We start from the raw sequence: 21,162 nt of genomic DNA, 5'->3' as shown, positions 1-21,162 counted from the left end.
CTTGGGCCAGACTTCTTGGTGAGCCCTTTGCAGGGCTTGGAGTGAAAACAAAAATTCAAAATCACCATCCTCTTCTTTTCTAACAAGTTTTTCTTTAAGATTGGGTATTATAGGGGGAGGTCTACCAAACATTATTTCATAGGGGGTAAATCCTAATTTAAAAGAGGAGTTTCGAACCCTGAACAGAGCATAGGGGAGAAGAGCTACCCAGTTTGCGCCAGTCTCCATGGTCAATTTGGTCAGGGTCTCTTTTAATGTTCTATTCATTCTCTCTACCTGCCCTAAACTTTGGGGTCTATAGGCACAATGTAATTTCCAATCTGCCCCAAGTATGGAAGCCAGTCCCTGACTTACCTTCGAGATAAATGCAGGTCCATTGTCTGAACCTATCATTACTGGAAAGCCATACCTGGGTAAAATGTCCTCAAGTATCTTCTTAGCCACTATCTGTGCAGTTTCCCTTTTAGTGGGGAAAGCCTCGACCCATCCTGAGAAGGTATCTACAAAAACTAACAAATACTTATATCCATACTTCCCTGGTTTTACTTCAGTAAAGTCTACCTCCCAATAGGCTCCTGACTTGTCTCCTTGCTGTCTTGCCCCTAAATTTTGCTGATTTCTCCCTACATTATTTAGCTGACATACTCTGCAACCTGAAATAATCCGATCAATTTTGACGGTTGCTTCCTTAATTCATAGTCCTGTTTGTCTTATTAAGTCTTGCATCTTTCTGGCTCCCAGATGAGTACTATGGTGAATTTTTTGTAACACCTTCATCCCTAATTTTTCTGGGAGTACTATGTGATTCCTGGACTCTCTCCACCATCCATCAAGGAGCTGTACCATAGGTAGTTTCTCAATCCATTGCAAGTCTTCCTCTGTATACCCTGGGATCGGTGTTAAGAATCTGGATCCTGGGTCTGGGAGTTGGAGGGCTAGAGCTGGAATTGAAGATAAGGCCACCTCCCTGTCTGAGACATTCTCCCCTTCCCTGAATTCTTAGCATAAGAATGTACCTGCATAGTTCCTTGCCCTAAGGTCACTAAGCAACTCATGCCTGCTTGTATTGATATGTAGACATCCTACCACCTGACCTCCTACTCTGAGCAGTAGTACCCCAACCCCCTCTTGCCTCTCCTGAAGAGGCATATAAACCCCTGTGTGAAAAATAAAATTCGCAGCTTGATCAGAACGCTTGTCTTGCTGCCTTCTTCGTGTCTCCTGTCCCTTTCATTCGTCCCTCTAGGTTCTTGGGCCTAGTTGACGTCCCACCGGACGGGACACCTCCCAGGCAGTCTGGTCAGCCAGATGATTGTCCTGGACAATAGATCTACAGGTTTCTGGTGTCCTGGGCAATGGGCTATTGCCAGTTTCTTTGGTTCCCAAAGAGCAGGCAGGAGTACCAATATTTCTTCTTTATTTTTGATAGTCTTTCCTTCTGCAGTAAGGAGGCCCCTCTCTCTGTATATTGCCCCGTGTATGTGGGCAGTGGCAAAAGCATACTGACTGTCTGTATAAACTGTTAGTCTTTTATTCTTACCCAGTCTTAAAGCTTGGGTTAAAGCCACCAATTCCGCTCTTTGTGATGAAGTTCCTGCAGGCAGGGACTCAGCCCAGATTACTTCAGTCTCTGAGACTACTGCACCCCCTGCATACCTCTGTCCTTGGTGTATAAAGCTGCTTCCATCAGTGAACCAGACAATCTCCACATCTGACAGAGGCTTATCTTGCAAATCCTCTCTTACTCCATGCACTTGGGCCAAAACCTCAGCACAATCATGAAGTGGGGCTTCCAGATCTGGATCGGGCAGTAGTTAGGCTGGGTTAAGGGCAGTTGGAGGCTGGAAAGGAATCTTGAGAGGGTTTAGCAATAGTCCTTGATAATGAGTTGGGCATTACTAAGCCATCGGTCTGGGGGCTGTTTAAGAATGCCCTCGATAGCGTGAGGTGTTGTAATCTGTAACCCCTGTCCCAGGGTCAACTTATTTGCATCCTTTACCATTGTGCCGTAGCTGCAATCATTCGAAGGCAGAGAGGCCATCCAGCAGCCACAGAGTCCAGCTTTTTAGATAGATAAGCAATGGGTCGTCTCCAGGGACCCAGGTATTTAGTCAGAACTCCTTTAGCTACCCCTTTACTTTCATCCACAAATAACTGGAAGGGTTTAAGAACATCCAGGAGTCCCAAGGCTGTGGCAGACAATAGGCTGTCTTTATTTGTTGGAAAGGCTGTTCAGCTTCTTCTGTCCAGCAAAAAGGTTGCTGATCCTTAGTAGCCAAGTACAAGGGCTTGGCTAGTTCCGCAAACCCGGGAATCCACAGATGGCAAAATCCAGCTGTCCCCCAAAATTCCCGCACCTGTCGTTGTGATTGTGGTCTGGGTATGCGGAGCACTGTCTCTTTGTGGGCAGCAGTTAGCCACCTTTGCCCTCCTTTCAGTAGGTACCCCTAAATACGTTACCTCAGTCTTGCAGATCTGTGCTTTCTTAGCCGTGGCTCGATAGCCCAGCTTTCCTAAGGTTTGTAGGAGGTCCTTTGTCCCCTGGATACACCCTTCACGAGTCTGTGCCGCTATTAAAAGATCATCAACATACTGTAAAAGAGCCAAATTGGGGTGTTTTTGTCTGTACTCACTTAGATCCTCATGGAGGGCCTCATCAAACAGTATGGGTGAATTTTTAAATCCTTGTGGCAGTCGGGTCCAGGCCCATTAATGCCCTTATCTGAGTCAGTCCATTCAAATGCAAAAAGTTCTTGGCTTTTGGGGGCCAAAGGCAAACTGGAGAAAGCATCTTTTAAATCCAAGACGGTATACCACTGTTTTTCAGGGTCAAGAGTACTCAGGAGGGTATAAGGATTAGGCACAGTTGGGTGTATGTCCATAACCCGCTTGTTAACCTCTCTTAAATCTTGCACTGGATGATATTCTCCCGTGTGAGGCTTGCGTAGCAGCAGTAATGGAGTGTTCCTGGCTGACTGGCAAGGTCGTAGCACTCCCTGGTCTAAGAGGCGGCGAATGTGAGGAGTTATTCCTACCCAAGTCTCTAAAGACATAGGGTTCTATCGGACTCAAACAGGGTGGCCCCACGTTTTATTTCTATATAAAGTGCTGGCCAGTGCTTAGCTAATCCCATCCCTCCAGTCTCTGCCCATGCTTCTGGAAACTGTTTGAGCCAAACATCAATTCCCGAATCAGGGGGGTTCTGCTGCTGATGAAGGAGATACTCGTCTTCTAGTGCCGAGGTCAATATTGTCAGTGGCCTGCCCTGGGAGTTTGTTACCTTAGGTCCGCCTGGCAGGAAGTAAACCTGAGCTCCCAACTTGGTTAATAAGTCTCTCCCCAATAAGGGGTAGGGCTTTCAGGGATGACTAGGAAGGAATGTGACACCTTACCAGCTCCCAGGTCCACCGTCCTTTGAGTTGTCCAAGGATATTTCTTTATTCCTGCAGCCCCCTGCACCCACGATGTAGCTGTGGAGAGTTTTCCTTGAGGCTTAATAAGGACCGAATGCTGAGCACCTGTGTCCACTAAAAACTGGACAGGAGTCCCCTCCACCTACAAAGTTACCCTAGGTTCGGGGAGGGGATCCGAACCCCATCTCCTCTAGTCCTCCACGTCATGAGTGACTAACACGGAAGTTTTTCGTTGCCACTGGTCTGATCTGCTCTTTTTTCTTTTCGGGCATTCCCTAGCCCAATGACCAAACTCTTTGCAGTAAGCATATTAATCTTTGCTCAAATCTCGACCTGGAGGCCTCGAAGATTGTGGGCCACGTGAACCTCTTTGTGGTGGTCTTCCCTGTTGAACTACAGCAGCCAATACTTTAATCATGCTCTGTGTTGCTCTCAGCTGTTTCTCCTCTGGAGCATCCCTATTATTAAAAACTTTCTGAGCAATCCTGAGTAAATCTTGGATACTTTTTCCTTCTAAGTCCTCTAATTTCTATAGCTTCCTCTTAATATCTGAAGCTGCCTGGTTAACAAAAGACATAACTACAGCTGCCTGATTTTCAGGGGCTTCAGGGTCCATTGGGGTAAACCGTCTAAAGGCTTCCATTAATCTAAGTACTCAGAAGGAGTTTCTGTTTTACCTTGAAGAACCGAATATACCTTAGCCAAATTAGTGGGGCTTGCGAGCGGCAGCCCAGAGACCCACCATTATTGTCTGGCGATACACCCGTAGCCTTCCCCTACCTTCTGCTGTGTTATAATCCCATTTATCCTGGGGAGGTCTAGTTAAGGGAAAAGTATCATTAATCAAATCTGGATTAACAGTGGGCTGCCCATCGTCGCCAGAGACCAATTTCCTGGCCTCCACTTGAATCCTTTCCCTCTCCTCCGTAGTAAACGAGATTCGGAGGAGCTGCTGCCAATCATCCCAAGTGGGCTGGTGAGTGACCATAACACTTTCTAGAAGAGAAATCAAAACTTTAGGGTTATCAGAAAAACAAGCACTCTGGGTTTTCCAGTTATAGAGGTCACTGGTGGAAAAAGGCCAATACTGGAACCTAGGGTTCCCAGTATCATCTGGAAAACCAATTTCACGTAATAGGAGGGCCATCGTAGAATCAGGAAAATGTGGGCTTGCTGCTTGTTGAATACGTCCCCCTGTCCTATCCGCTGGGCCTTCAGTGGCATTTGGGGAAGCCACTTTCGCCTCCACCTCGCCCGAGGAAGAAACCTCTGCTCCTCCTGTTGACATAGAAAATTGTGGATTGAAAGGAGGAAGAAAATATGGAGGGGGTTCAAGGAGAAGGGGTCTGTACTATTGGCCAGGACCCGGTGAAAAGGAGCTGAGGGCTTGGGTCGAGAGGCATCAGCCTGGCACAGGGCCAAGACGTCGCTTGTCGAGAGAAGAAAGGGGGATAACCAGACAGGGGGATTTTCTACCAAATCCTGCCAAACAAGAATATAAGGAATCTGATCAAAGTAGCCAGACTGTTCTGGTATCTTCTCCCTTACCTTCCAAATTATGGAGAGGCTAAAAGTGCCCTCTGGGGGCCATCCAACATCAAAGGTTGGCCATTTTGAATTACAAAGAGTAATTAGTTTGTTTTACTCAAATCAAAACCTCTGCTTCTAACATCCTTAAAATTCATTATTAGAAGAGCAAGCGGAGTAGTACCCATCTCAGAGGAAGATATCCAAATCAAAACAAACAGAAATACAAAAAAAAAAACAACAAAAACAACATATGCGCACTTAAACCAATAACCAGAAGGGAATTGTTAAACAGAGGGGCGATCGTAATACGATCGTCCTAACAATAGCTCCTCAATACAGCCTGGATGGAACTATCAGACAGAGGGATGGTCGCAGCTCGGCCGTCCTAACAATAGTTCCCCGAAAGGGCACAAGGGACGTCTCCCACTGGCCCCGTCAACAATCCTATAGCACGTCTGCCAGGATTCTTCGTTGACCCAGATACAGAACCTATAGGCAAACAGATTATCAGATAAAACATAATACACAGAGACAAACGAAGCCAGCCTGTTTACCGCGGTTTTCCACGACCCCTTGACTAGGAGTCTGAGTGGACTTGGGGGTTCCTAGCCAATGCACCAAATGTTGTACCCAAACTCCTAGAACCCCGAAAAGACCACCAGAGGCCACAGTCAAAGCTAAAGAGCAGGGGTCATTTTATTTACAAGTCTAGACTCAGGCCTCCGAGTACCAGCAGCCGGCAACGCTGAAAAGGCCCTGAGCAAGAACTTTACACTGCTTTTATAGGGAAAGTACAATTACCTGATTGGCTATTTGACTCAAACCACTGGTCGAATCAGAGCTCAGGTGTCTAACCACTGAGCACCAAGCTGTTATCACCTGGGGTTCAAGTACATGGGCCCTAAACAAGGGGGGGGGGGGTCATTCCCAGAACATGGAATAATCTTGGCACAACAGAATCTGCAAAGCCAAAGAGTGGTATGCTCTAACTATAATTCTACTATTCATGGATCATGAGTTTCAGAAGACACCAAGATCTGATGGTAGAACTGTCTGATTTAGGGAAGTGCAGCCTATAACAGTCAAACAGTACGAGAGGCCTAAAGTATCCTCTTCTCCCACCAATCGCACCCCAGCCTCTCAGCCTGTGCTGCCTTCCTGAATGCATTCCTGCAGCTAATAAAATCTCTAAGACTTACTTTTCTCTGGAGAGGACAAACATCATTTGAAACTTCTTAGTATGAAATTCTTTAATATAATCTTTGTTCATGAACCAAACCAAGCATGGCATAAAATGCTGAAAATGAGATAAGACTTGAGAAATCTCAGGTGAGATGGTATCTTATCTCTTCCATGAGTTCCCTCCCCTTGTGGTTCCCTGGTTAACCAGATTTACTGCTAAAGCCTCCATGGAGAGTCTTAGACCTTTCCAAACTCATTAAAGTGACAGGCAGGGGTCACAGTCATCCATCACATCTCTGTGAATGGGGCAGGTTAGTGGTTGCTGCTTTGACAAGGCAAGTACATACCAGTTTTGCCTAAACCGCTCCCCCCCCCCCAGATCCTTGTCTCCCAAGATTTTAGTGTAAGAGCAATTCCGTACATTTTTAAAAATTTGTCTTCATTCCACATGAAATACCTGTTTGTGAACTTGGCCTTGATAAAATCTTTTCTATTTTCCTAAGGTAAAGTTGGTAAAGGCAGGAATGGCTATCCAATGTTTGAACTCTACAGAGCTCTCTCTCCTTCTGGCTGTCCCTCCTCCTTGCAAGTTTCTGAGAAAACATGTAGCCAGCTATTTGCTCCTGTTTTACATGATAGTATTCATAGGAACAAAGATCATTGATATCCCACTGGGTTTATCACAAGCAACTCAGAACAATGAGCTTTATATGTGGAAAACAGAGATTGAAATTTTATTCATAATTTTTACTTTTTCTTCACAACACATTCTCATTCCTGGGGATTCCTTTCTCTATTAGGGATTAATTCTTGACAATAAGATTTAGTTAGCTGCATATGAATTTTTCATTTTTATTAATATGGTGTTTTGGTTTCTTTCTCATACACACCATAATGCTTAATGCTTCTATTTAAATTCTTTTTTTTTTTTTTTTTGTATTTCCAGAAACAGTGCACCTACAAACAAGACCTTCCAAAAACAAGCTTGATGTCACTGGCTGGAATGGCATTTCAGTCACTTGGTTACTTAAGGAAGCCACTGGTTATGTCTAAGTCGCACAAAAGATAAGGGTTTAACCTATCTTTCCTACTATGTGCTTGGTGGTTTAATGGAGTTGATATGTCATCTCAAAGCAATCTTCATGAAACTTTAAATGTTATCCTCATAATCCAGATTGAGACAAGACTTGAAGAAAACTCCCAGACTCAAGTCTATGTCATCCTAAAGTCAGAAATCCCAAGGAAAATCAGGAGCAAAACCATCTTTAGGATTACCCAAGTTGTTTTGGAAAACGCAGGACAGGCTCCAAAATATGTAAGACTGTGTGTTTAAAATGCATTGAATGCTAGTGTAAAGGTCTTGTCTTCTCATACCATCAGGAAGAAGTGTGCTCTGTTACATATTTCTCACATGTTCTCATCTGCTTTTCTACTAAAGTAAATTTTGCAGGGTTGGGTACCAAACCCATGGTCTCACATCATCTAAGTAAGGCCTCTACTACTCTGTATTAGTATAGAGTATTATTACTCTGCAGCTCCAACGCAGATATTGGGGTTTGAATTCTGGGTCTCACTCTGGCTTGGCCTGTTTGCTCCACATCTCCAGCCCTGCTGGAGATCCATGCATACACAGGCCCTGCAGTCAGCTTACCTGGATTCCAGCATTAGTTCTGGTACTTCCACAAGCAAACTGTTTACCACGTGGTGGCTCCATTTCATTATCAGCTATGGACTGGCTATCTCCTGTAGTTGCTGGGCAGCCTAAGGAGTAAATTATGTTTAGAGCATCAAAACCAGTGCCTTGACGGGAGCGTTTTCAATGTTACATTTTTCAGTCATGTGTTGGATGTTGTCTTAACATGCCCAGTCTATTTACTCATGATTCACAACAGTTGGGATACATGAATAAACAAAACCAAAGGAACCTCTTGTCCCATGAGACTTCCTCAGAGAGATGTTGTCAGGAACAAGTATACTACACTAAGTTGTATACTTCTAACGGCAGTAAAAGCTGTAGGACAGAAATTATATGTAAATAAGTCTCTGGAGTTCTGCCAAGGATGAGACAATATAAGTGTTATATTCCTAAAGCAAAAATCATTTTTTTCCAAGAAAAATTAAATTTCTCTTGCGCGCCTCTTTGTGCTCAAAGCTAGTGCTCTACCACTTGAGCCACATTACAATTTCCAGCTCTTTCTGAGTAGTTTATTGGAGGTAAGAACCTCACAGACTTTTCTGCATGGGTTGACTTTAAACAGCAATTCCTCAGATCTCAGCCTCCTGAATAGCTAAGATTACAGGTATTAGCCTCAGGCAACTGGCTTCTATATATTATTTATCATTTCCTTTTGATATCCAGAAACTCAGTCACCCTCATTTTTCTCTATTCCTTCTTAACCCCTCCATCAAACCCCATGCCATTTATTGAACTTAGCAAGGAAGAAAATTCAGATATATACCACATGGATGGAATCTTGAGAACATAAAGACAGAAGGTAGAACAATGTTTGACAGGGGATGGAAGCAGGAAGCACTATGGCATCACTGCTTCATCAGCACAGTATCTTATCTCAGGATGATTAAGTTTCAAAGATGGAGTGCAGACTACAAAACAAAAGGAAATAAATATCCATATTGTCACAAACCACTCAAAGTCCAAAACGGTAACATTTTTTTTGCCAGTCCTGGGCTTGAGCTCAGGCCCTAAGCACTGTCCTTGGACTTTCTCAAAGCTAGAGCTCTACCATTTGAGCTACAGCACCATTTCCAGCTTTTTTTTTCTATATATGTGGTACCAAGGAATTGAACCAGTCTTTGTGCATGCAAGGCAATCACTCTACCATTAGGACAAACTCCCAGCCCCTAATTTTTTTTTTTTGTCGGTTGTGGGACTTGAACTCTAGGCCTAAACGTTGTCCCCGAGCTCTTCAGCTCAAGGCTACCACCCTTGAGCCACAGCACCACTTCTGGTTTTCTGGTGGTTAATTGGAGATAGGAGTCTCTGGGACTTTAGTTCCTGAACCAGGATCCTCAGATCTTAGTAGCTAGGATCACAGGCGTGAGACACTGCGCCCAGCCAAAAAGATAAATTTTATCTAAATTTTATGGTATGTATCTTTTGCTACAATAAAATTAATGAAACTAAGGGACTGCGTTTTCAGCTAAGTGTCTAAAAACTGGTGTTTATCGGAAAATATTTATGTACATTTAAAATATGTATATTCTAAAATTCATGACCAACTATGCAAAGAAATTCATATTTTAAACATAATCTTAGACTTTTTGAAGTCAACTTTGTTTCAAAACCTGTATTATAGATTATAATACTGTCCATTAGGCTATATTAATATAGCTACCCCATTTCACTACTAGAAGAAAAGTATTCCACTTTATACCTCAAGCTTAATTTTAGTTATAAGTTAACCTATCCTTAAATAGTCCTCGATCACAAATTTTTTACTTTATAAGCAGCTTACTTTTCATGGGCTACCTACAGGTAGCCACAAGTGAATTAATTCATAGAAGCATATTAAATCAAAAGTACATGCCAATACTACCAAAATGATTTTATTTTTGTCACTGACAACACGCATGACATTTCAATTATATAGCTTCCTTAATATTACTTAGGTATGCATTAAAAATATATGTTTACATTTAAGAAATGTGACAATATAATAAGTGTTCTGTAAACAATCTATTCTCAATATATTTTCCTACTTTATCTCATACAGAAATAACTTAATCTACAAAATCATGACTATCAACTCTCATGGCCTACAAATACATACAAATTTAGGAGTTTGAGAAAAGTATTCTCTCTGCATCAGTAACATGTAGTGCAGTATTTCAAATGTTTATTATCAATCAAATATATCACAAGTTCTACTGCTATACAACTTGTTTTGGCAAAAAAAAAAAAAAGGTTAAAAACCAAGATTTTTGTGAAGGTAGGTTCTCACTATATAGTGAAGACAGCTGCAAATTCGTGATTTTTGTCTCAGCCTACTGAGTATATGGAATGACAGGCTTGTACCACTGTGCCCAGACAAAAGCTAAGGTTTTTGTTTTTAAAAACTGAAAAGATAAAACAGGACATGGTGGCTCACGGCTGAGATCTGAGGATTGAGGTTCAAGCCAGCTTGGGCACTAAAGTCTGCAAGACTCTTAACCACCAGAACATTGTAAGTGGTGCTGTGGCTCCAAGGGTACGGCAGTAGCCTTCAGCTGAAGAGCTTAGGGACAACGCCCAGCCCCAGAGTTCAAGCCCCATGGACAAAAAAAAAAAAAAATAGCGATTTAAAAATCAATATTTTGTTAAAACCATTTCCATGCATTTTAATAACAAAGAAAAAAATGCCATGGAAGAAGGAATACTAGTACTTAAAGGGTATCTAAAAAAAGCTAAATTTTTAAAAAGTCAGATTAAATCCATGTTAGCCTTGCAAAACACTCCCACTGAAATTCAATTTCTACAATTTTATTTTTTGAACCATCTTTTGATGAATTAACACTTCAAAGGTAAAATAATGACGAAAATTATTTTACAAAACCATATGTAAAATTCCTGATACATATTTTATTTATTTAATCACCGGAAAACTACCTTCAGGAAATATCATATAGCTGCTAAACACATCACCTATCTAGTGATTTGTTAAATAAATCTCAAGATTTACTAGTTGAGCATTCCAATTACTTTTGTGACAATAAAAGTAAAAAGGAATTTTGCATACTGGCTGTTTTTTAATGTAATACATAATTTTGTAGGCCTTCGTAAGGGAATAAAACTTGGAAGGAAAAATATCTCCAACTAATATTCTCATTAGTTTTAAATGATTCAAATTTACAAATACTAAGCTAAACACATTACTTCTAAAAATGTAAGTTTCTAGAAGTTTTATGCTTTGCTCAATGTAAAAATGATCTGATTCACACTATTATCAACTGTTTATAAAACTAAACATTCTCTGTTAAATAATAGATTACAAGAAATGTCTTCTATGCTCTGATTTTTAAAAACAAGACTCTGGAACACATAAGGAGGCTAAATCAAAACTCACAAGAGGTGGCTGAAATCATGTCAACTTTCAGCTCGACAAAACATAAATCCAGTTATTATGCATAAACAATTCAAAATTAAAGTTTATAATGGAAATGTCAACAAGTCGTAACTACTACACATTACTGATGATGGGTTCCACTATACTTCAACCAGGCACAGCAGATGTGCACATCTGATAGACAGATTGCTTAGAAAATTAAAGCTATCAGAGCTATAAATAAGGAATACATAAATATGAACACAGCAATGCCAAACCAGAGAGACCATTAAAATAAGCCAATAAGATGTGATATGAACACATATGATAGTTCATCATGTAAGCAACTTTCCACTGATTTATGAAGCTATGGTTCTATAATTCTTTTAAAAAGGAAAAAAATTGCTGCACAGCTTCATGTAGTAATCTAACTGGACATTCTTGACTACAGTGTAATCTTCAAGTTCTCTTGAAAAGCTGAAATCTCATCAGCATTTCTCCAGAAATCAGCTTGTCATATTTTCAGTAGCCTACAACAAAAAGAAAAAAAATCATTGTTTAAAAAAAAACTGTGGAAAAAATATATCATGGAGATATATGTGTGAATACTACATTGTATTTAACAAACTGTTCTCCAATATAACAGCCAATTTCATCAGGATAATAAAGAACCCTCACCTTTTAGTGAACCTAACACTAGGCTAAGTATAGAAAATAGGGATAGTATATGAAATAATACTTAAGAATACATGTAAAAATGTACTGTTACTTGAAGAAGTCACATACAATAGACCTTGTTCTCAGTAAAAGGGAAGACTGAAAAAAATACCTTCCATGGTATGAGGTGGGGAGAACCAGAGCAACAGAGAGCATCTGTCTACTTTTGCTCACATAACTAACTCCCACTTTTATATTCTCCCAGATTACAGTAAAAGAAACTCCCAGGCATTATATCACTCATTGATGATGTTGCTGAGTTTATTTTTCTTTTTTTGTCAGTCTCAGGCTTAAACTCCACATCTAGGTGCTGTTGTTGAGCTCTTTCGTTCACGGCTAACGCTTACCACTTTGTTTTTTTAATTGTAAAGATGCTGTACAGAAGGGTTACAGTTACATAAGTCAAGTAATGAGTACATTTCTTTTACTTTTTTCTTTTTTTTTTTGCTAGTGCTGGGCTTGAGTTCAGGGCCTGAGCACTGTCCTTGGATTTTCTCAAGGCTAAAGCTCTACCACTTGAGCCTCAGCACCACTTCCGGCTTTTTTCTATGTATGTGGTACCGAGGAATCGAACCCAGGTCTTCATGCATGCTAGGCAAGCACTTTTACCACTAGGCTAAACTCCCGGCCCCTACATTTCTTATTGAACAGTGTCACCCCCTCCTTCATTTGCTTTCACTATTTTTTCCTCTTGACGCCCTTCCTCCTAAGTTGTATAGTTCATTTTCAACATAGTGTCTAGTTCGCTCTTTGTTCCACCATCAGTGCCACTTCTAATTTTCTGGTGGTGGAAATAAGAGTCTCATGGACTTTCCTGCCTGGACTGGCTTTGAACCATGATCCTCATATCTCAGCCTCCTGAGTAGCTAGGATTATAGGTGTGAGCCACCAGCTCGGCTTTACTGAGTGTACTTTCTATTTTTAGCCTCCCCCCCAAATTAACGCCAATATGAAAAAAGTAAAAAACAATAGACTTAATACCCCAATCCTCAGATCTCAGCCTCATAAGTAGTTAGGATTACAAGACTGAGCCACCAGCACCCAACAAAGGTTTACAATGTTTAAAATGACATTTTATTCTTTTCTTCCTATTTGTCTCTTCTTTACTTTCCCCTATGTGAAGGAAACCAGGTTCAGTTTATACAATGAAGGCAAGATCATCTCATTCCTCTCCTCATCCCACTGAGCACAGGAGTGAAGGCACACTCAGGACAACCAGGAACACAATCTGCATTAACAGCAGTGCACAGGAGACGAGCACACCCAAGGCCCTTGCTCATATAACCAGAACCTCAGACTGCTGGGCTTTTTAAAAACATACAAACCAAGTCCTTTACAAATCAAGATGTAAAATGATTTGAAATCCCTCTGTATATATACAACTATTTAAAACAATAAAAAAACAACCTATCTTTCCCCCTGGACAGCCTGGGCTGGCTTGGAACCACAATCCTCAGATCTCAGCCTCCTGAGTAGCTAGGATTACAGGCCTGAGCCACAGGTGCCCAGCTACACTATATTTTCTTGAAATCAGTGTATATGGTCCTCAATTGCCTGGCAAAATTAATAAGCTTTTTTTAATTAACAAAACTTTGCTCATATTTGTAAGTTTGTATTGGGATCAGATCAACTTTCTACCATCAGTCTGATCTGGAAAAAGTCAGCACTTTGGGCTTGAGGCAATAGCAGTCTATCTGATGTTTGAACCACTCATGTAACCTCATGTTAATTTGATTACACGAGGACAGGTATTATATACAATAGGTCATAGTCATCAATAACCAAAATGTTAAGGCTTGAACATATCTTTTGGGGGACAGATACAACTCTATTCATCTAATAGAAAAATTCTAAAACGAGGTAGGCTTCTGGCAGAAGATAATTTGTCCATGTGTAGTCACTTCTATCTTATGCCACAAAGTTCTGGTCTTCAGAATTCCTCATGCCAGTTGTTCCCTTCATCATGTTTAACTAGGCTCTTTCACAAAACTTCATCATTAATCATTTCCTAAACACAACTATCTTTATTTTAAATAAACTAATGCATGAATCTCTAACCTTGAGTGCTTCCGTAGCCTTGCGAAGCTCTTTAATAACCGACGATAAGGCTTCTGGGTTAATTCCTTGTTCACAAAGCCGTACACAAATAGACAGGGTTTCCATATCTAAACCAGTATTCAAAATTCTTGAAATCTCAAGAAGGACTGAAAAACAAGATATGAAGAAAACTTAAAAATATCTCCCAATGCACACCAACCATTTGATTTTAATTCCTATATGCCTATGCAACACCAAGAACTTGCATATCTCAGGATTTAGAAAGCAGCACACAATGTTGCCTTGCTGGTCCTCAGTTTCAAAACCTAACCTCCTTCCACATAGCTGCCTTTTACACTTTGATGTATATACTACCCATTTTAATACCAGGACTGTTCTAAACACTTCCCTAATTGTAATAATAGCACCTAATTAGGTACATAAAGTAATTTTTTTTTTATAGGAACACATGGTTAACTACTCGGTTTTAAAAGTAATGATAGCTGGGTGCAGTGGCTCATGCCTATAATCCTAGGTACTCAGGAGGCTGAGATCTGAGGATCAAGGTTCAAAGTTAGCCCGGCACCACAGACTCTTATCTCCAATTAACCACTAGAAAACACCAAGTGGGGCTTAGCTCAAGGAGTAGGACATAGCCTAGAGCTGAATAGCTCAAGGACAACACTCAGGCCAGGGGTAGGGTGGTATCCTTGAGCTGAAGAGCTAGGGACAGTGTCCAGGCCCAGAACTCAAGCCCCATGACCTACAAAATAAATGAATAAATAAAAGTAATGGTTATTCTTTGTTTCCCCAATTAAAATTACATATACTTTTATTTAATTTTATTTCATTAGAATAAATTTCTAGAACTGCTCAGTCAGCAAGATATATACTTTATATATAAAGCTTTACAGCTTTAAATGTTTGGAAACTTTTATAACAATTTAGATTATCATGTGTTTAATAATAAAAATGAAACTTCATTCTTACATTATTACATTTTAACTTAGTTTCTAAAAGGATTTGCTTTGATATGAGACAGAAGCACATTAACAAAGACAATCTACATTAGCAAACTGATTTTCCAAGAATCATCTATTATAGGATGTAAAAACGATTCCACAGAACTCTTTATAATAGTGGCTGTTTCTCAGAACTACAGTCACCTGTATTATCTTTCTGCACTTGAACATTTATTTCCCCAACTACCATACATGAGCTCCCATGAGCTATCCTTCAATCATTCAATTTTTAAATACCACCTTTATCACAATAGAATATCATTCAGACCTGTACCATATTTTGTATCAGAGCAAAAATTTTAATTGCTAACTTTATATTGCAAATACTAAGTTAAATATGCCTTTGTTACATTTCATGCATAAAACCACTTATATGGGGCCGGGAGTTTGGCACAGTGGTAGAGTGCTTGCCTAACATGCACGAAGACCTGGGTTCGATTCCTCGGTCAGAAGTGGTGCTGAGGCTCAAGTGGTAGAGCTCTAGCCTTGAGAAAATCCAAGGACAGTGCTCAGGCCCTGAGCTCAAGCCCAGGACTGGCAAACACAAAAAACAAAAACAACACTTATATTCTGAGTGAACTTAGAAGTTTTATCCATTTCAAAAACAAATTTCATTAGTATTTCTACTTGAATTATATGAGGAAGTTCATATTATTTGGGGAAGAACAGTTAACAATATTTAGTTACCTAGTACTAAGTCTTGAAATTTTACAGTATCCATGATATTTATGCCATTTTCCTCTTTTCATAATAGACTTTTAACTTCATCTCCATGAGGCTGGTTTGTTGAAATGCCTTCCACGTTTCTGTTATTCTTGAACATATGGAGGGCAGTTTTATTGTTCTAATTCTAATGTCATTTTTATGTCTATATTAACTGAATGATTCTTTTTTTCCTCATCATGGGCCATAATTTTTCCTGCTTTGCATACCTGGTAATCTTCAGTTAGAAGCCAGATATAAAATTTACTTCCTTAGGTGTTATTTTTGCACATATAGACAGATTCTTCTATGTGTCTTCCCAGTGAACTCCTTGGTATTCTGTCCTGTGGTCTTGGTTTCTCAAGCTCTATCTGCTCAAGTGTCCAGTAGGTTCTGCTTGGTTTGTCCTTGTTGCACTGAGGCCTAGAATCACTGAAAGCAGGAGCTGAGGCAACCAAGACTTCATTTATTTCTGTCCCTTGGGGATTATAGTTCTTTGATGCCCAATACCTTTACTCAGTATGTTCCTCCCAACCCCCAGTGCATAAATCCAGTCACCATTGCTCCATCCTGGCTAGAAGCTAAATTCACTCTCATTTTCAATTCTTCAATTTAATTTAATAATACTTGCTTTGCTGTAGTATCCAGTCTGTTTTCCTTGTAATCTGAAGAATTTATTTCAGTAACTGTTGGAAAACTTCAGTTTTTGTCCCCCTACTCACCTGTTCTTGTTTCACAAGAACATGTGAATGGATATAGTGAGGATGGTGCTTGGCATACAGGAATACTTAATAAAAAGGCTGCCTGAGCCTAGCACCAGTGGCTCATGCCTGTAATCTTATTCAAGAGGTTGAGATCTGAGGAACAAAGCCAGCCTGGGAAGAAAGGTCCATGAGACTCTTATCACCAATAAACTATCAGCATACCCCACCTCCAAAGAAACCCCCAAAACCAAAAAACCAACCACCCTAAACCAAAACACAAACAGAAGTGGCTGAAGTAGAAGAAAACTAGCTTTGAGTAAACAAAGCTCAGGACAGTGCCAGGCTGAGTCAAGTCCCAGAACTAGCACCAAACAACAACAAAAAGGCTACCCACCATGCTTTCTCTCTTTTTTCACGTTCCAGGTTAGCTGTTTATGCTTTTCTTCCATCTTAGGTGTGATTCTTCACTGAAAACTCATACTAAATAGAAACTTTGTTTTTCTTGGATGTCCTAGATGGCTGACACGTCTCACCTGGCTTCAGCCCTCTGTAATATGTAGTATGTTTTCTAGACCACCAAACACATGGATGTGCTCTTTCACCCCTAACAGGGGCAGATGGCACACTGTTGATTCCCCAGTTCATTCATGTGGAGCAGAATGCTTTCTCTGGTAATATACCCAAATATCTGCTATGGTTCCCATCTGCTTTCTTTTGGGGATACCTTGCTTTTTCTGATCAACTTTTGACCATGGCTATGCTGATAATTATATTGCATATTATTTCCTATCATGTTACATGCTTTGATATGAAGTTTCACCAAGCCTTCAACTGACCATAATGAATTGTTTTCATAAAAGATTCTAATTTATTTCTGAATTCTAAATGGTTATCATTGGTATTTTGAGGTTTTACATATTTTTATCTTACAGCCAGGCACTGTAACAAAGCTGACTGAAGTTTCTTATGATATTTCAATTGATTCTCTCTAGCTTTTTATAAACAAGTAACAGTCTAATCTCCTGATTTTCAATAATTTTTTTTCCTTTATGCCATGCTATATACCAAATTCCTTAAATGGATATTTTAAAGAGTGAAAAGCAGATGTTTAAGTTTATTTGGAATGTGCTTAACATTTGCATTAAACATGATGTTGGCTTCATATAGGTATCTTCCATTATGTCCATGCATGATTTTCTTGCTATGACTTTGAAATCAGCACAACTATTGAGTCTTATTAATAGCTTTTCTTCCGTTTTATTAACAGACTTCCTAAGTCAGCTAAAGAACAATGACCTAGAATATCTTTACATATACAGAAAGTAAGCTAGCATTTTAACTAAGGGAAGATGCTACTCCGGTATGCACAGTTACTTGTTGTACACACTTTGAGAAACAGGCCTGGCAATTTTGGCTTACAGAGGGATAGGTATGCTTAGGATCCATGGTGGACTATACTCCCAAAAGTGATCCTGTATTTGCTTCCAAGACAAGGTTAAAAAAGGCATTGTGGCTTTCTTCTGGCTTTCTCATGATACTCTTCTTGAAACCCAGTGACCAAGGATGAGGAAACGCCATATACAGACAAGCACTTATGGAGGGCCTACTGACAGCCAGACTAAACAAGCTGGTATTTGAGTGAGGAGGATGAAGTGACTCGACTTAACCATTGTCTAACTACAACAGGTAAGGGCCCTATAATCAATATCTGGAACATGAGATATTCCTTTTGCTCTTCTATGCCACTAACTTTGGAAATATTTGGTATATAGCAACAGATAACCTGAACATACATTCAAACTACTCTACCCATCACCACCACCACCACCATTAACTTAGTGCTTGACAAAGTCTCATCTTTCTAGTATATATTCTGCTCATAGCAAGCCTTGTAAATTCTTAACTTAATCCTTTGTTCATATTTTTTCTTTTCTTTCAGGTCATGGGGCCTGAACTCTGGGCCTACATGTCGTCCCTGAGCTCTTCATCTTGAGGCTAGTGCTCTACCACCTGAGCCACAGTGCCACTTTTGGCTTTTTCTGTTTATGTGGTACTGAGGAATAGAGCCCATGCATGCTAGGCTAGGCAAGCACACTACCACTAAGCCACATTCTCAGCCCCTTGAGCCTACTCTTCAGTTGGTCAACTGAGAAAAGGCAAATATTAAAAGAACTAATTACTATGGTTTGAATGTGTTCCCCAAAGTTCGTATCCCCAATCAAATATGGAAACAGGGCATTAGGAGATCATTAGGCCACAAGGGATTTACCCCATTCATGAATTAATGCCACTATCTTAGGAGTGAGTTATCCCGCAGAAGGGAGCGCTTGACAAAAGGATGAATTTAGTCCCTTTTGCTCTCCTTTCTGAAACTGCTCTTGGCAGTTCACCTTCCACGAGACGCAACTGGACCTTGCCAAACACAAGCCCTTAAACCTTCAACTTCACAGCCTTCATAACTAAAACAATTAATCTATATCCTTTATCAATTATCCAGTCTCAGGTATTCTGTAATAATAGTACAAAGCAGACAAAGACTGATTTCACTTCTAAGTACAATACAGAGAAAGAATTACATACTTCTAAAGCAAATCATAAGGGCACCTTACCAACTCTAGAAGGATGCTACGTTGCAGAAAGACTTGTCTGAAGAAGGGACCACCTTAGACTTCAAGGATGAGCAGAAACCAACTTGAGGCAGAAGGAAGAGATGGATGAATGATAGTAAACAACATAGTTCTCACTTGATAAATGAGCAGACACAGTTAATGTGAAGGCAATGTGGATAAGAGGATGGTTGAGTGTAAAACAGAAAAATTGAAACCTGTAAATCCATGAAGGCTCTATTACAGAGTTTAGAATTTTGGGAAACTACTGGAAGATATAAAAGGGGGAATGTAATGAAATTGATCAGATAACCATATGAAAAGAGACTTTTATGGAATGGGCTAAATCTTGAAAAAGGGTAGAGTATATATATATGTTTATAAATAATGTATTAGTACATTATTGCAATTTTGGCGAAAGACAGAGGAATGGCATACTCAGGAGAGATTAAGACAGGTGATTTAATTTGAGATGAATGGAAAAAGAAAACTAGAGTTAACACCTAGATTTCCTTCTCAAATGACCAACTGGATTAATGGCACTTAACTGTTTTTATCCCTGGCTCTGAGGTATAGTGCTATTCAAATGCTCTTTTCTCTGTAATGCATTTTATAAGCTGATCAATGTGGTACCACATTGAAACCTCTGGTAAGGAACAACTGTCAGAAATTCAATTACAAGTAGTAAAATTAAAATTAGAGGAATTGTTAAAATTTGAAAATTCTAAATTATAAGAATTTTCAGACTACAGCAGGGCGCTGGTGGCTCACACCTGTAATCCTAGCTACTCAGGAGTCAGGAGGCTGAGATCTGAGGATCCCAGTTCAAATCCAGCCAGCATAAGAAAGTCTGTGAACTCTTTATCTCCAATCAACCACCAGAAAACCGGAAGTGAAGCTGTGACTCGAGTGATAGAGCGGTAGCCTTGAGCTGGAGCTCAGGAACAGTGCCCAGGTTCAGAGTTCAAGCCCCACGACCACCACCACCAACAACAACAACAAAGGAATTTTAGAGTATAAGGGAATTAAACATTATGAAGCTATTGACAGAAATTAAAACTTCAAAATATTGGAAAAGCAAAAGAAGTACCTTGAGAAAGAGAGGTGGTTACTTCTGAAGACTTATTTTATGAGGACACAGTAGAAGAGAATGTTGAGGACCTAAAATAAGATTAGGGGACACCGAATTTTGTGCATACATATATATATATATATGTTTACATGTAATTTTGGGGGGGGTGGGTCATGGGATTTGAACTTGGCCTGGGCACTGTCCCTGAGCTCTTCAGCTCAAGGCTACCACCCTACCCTTGAGCCAAGCCCCACTCCCCATTTTCTAGAGGTTAATTGGAGATAAGAGTCTCAGGTTTTTTTTTGTGTGTGTGCCCAGGCTGGTTTTGAACCTTGATCCTCAGATCTCAGCCTCCTGAGTAGCTAGGATTATAGGCGTGAGCCACTGCGCCGGTCTCCTTGTGATATGTCTTATGTTAAGTCCAGCTTCCTTACAAAGTCAATAACCAAATGAATACATTTACCTGATTCCCGCAGGTGGCCCACCAATACCCGCGCGTGCGCGTGCGCGAGCCTGGACGTCCTCATCCCTCCCCCCCCCCACCCCCAGGCGCTCAGTGGCGGTGCACGCGCGAACTCGGCGGCGCGGGAAGACAGGGGAGGATCCCGCGAGAGCTGGCGTGAAACGCGGGAGCGCGCTCAACGGGATGGGGGGGCTTGGGGACGGGGGAGGAGGGGGGGTTGCAACCAGGAGCCTTGAGGACCCGAGCGCCTCAAAGGATGCGACCCGCAGCGTGACACAGTCGAGGCGGATCCTCGCCACAAGAGCTTGGAAGATGTCCCGGGGCGGGGACAGCGGAACGCACCTCGCAACGAGACACGCCCATCCCGGAGGAGTGCCTGGCCCAGGTAAAATGGGGAGGAGGGTGGCAGACACCAGGATCACTCACCGTCCATAGTCTCTCTCACTGCATTCAGGTTCGCTGCCGCGGCTGCTGCTGCTGCCCCGGCACCGCTACCGCTCGCCATGGCGGAGGCCGAGGAAGGCGGGAGCAGCGCTTGACCCGGAACTGGAGCGTCTTCCTCCTCTCCCGGGCAACCGCGTCGCGCGTCCGTGCTCGTGCCCGCCAGGCCCCGCCCCCTCGTCGCGCCCGTCGCCGGCGTGAGGGCTGCGTTGGTTTGAATTTCGAGCCTCG

General features: G+C 41.1%; 1 protein-coding gene across 1 annotated transcript; it reads right to left on the bottom strand.

Moving 5' to 3' along the window:
• Window positions 1–10,689: 10,689 nt before the first annotated feature.
• Mzt1 (mitotic spindle organizing protein 1) lies at window positions 10,690–21,041 on the bottom strand. The gene is made up of 3 exons (XM_090341710.1): window positions 20,917–21,041; window positions 13,943–14,088; window positions 10,690–11,697 (listed from the first exon to the last, which is right to left on the bottom strand). The coding sequence occupies exons 1-3, from the start codon at window positions 20,993–20,995 to the stop codon at window positions 11,674–11,676; spliced, it is 249 nt and encodes an 82-aa protein (XP_090197836.1). The 5' UTR covers window positions 20,996–21,041; the 3' UTR covers window positions 10,690–11,673.
• Between the last annotated feature and the right edge of the window lie 121 nt (window positions 21,042–21,162).

This window comes from Megascapheus bottae, chromosome 11 (assembly GCF_031878675.1).
Source record: "Megascapheus bottae isolate mThoBot1 chromosome 11, mThoBot2.hap1, whole genome shotgun sequence".
In the NCBI taxonomy this organism is placed as follows: Eukaryota; Metazoa; Chordata; class Mammalia; order Rodentia; family Geomyidae; genus Megascapheus; species Megascapheus bottae.
The sequence above is the reverse complement of the archived record's forward strand: the minus strand, read 5'-3'. Positions and strand labels throughout refer to the sequence as shown.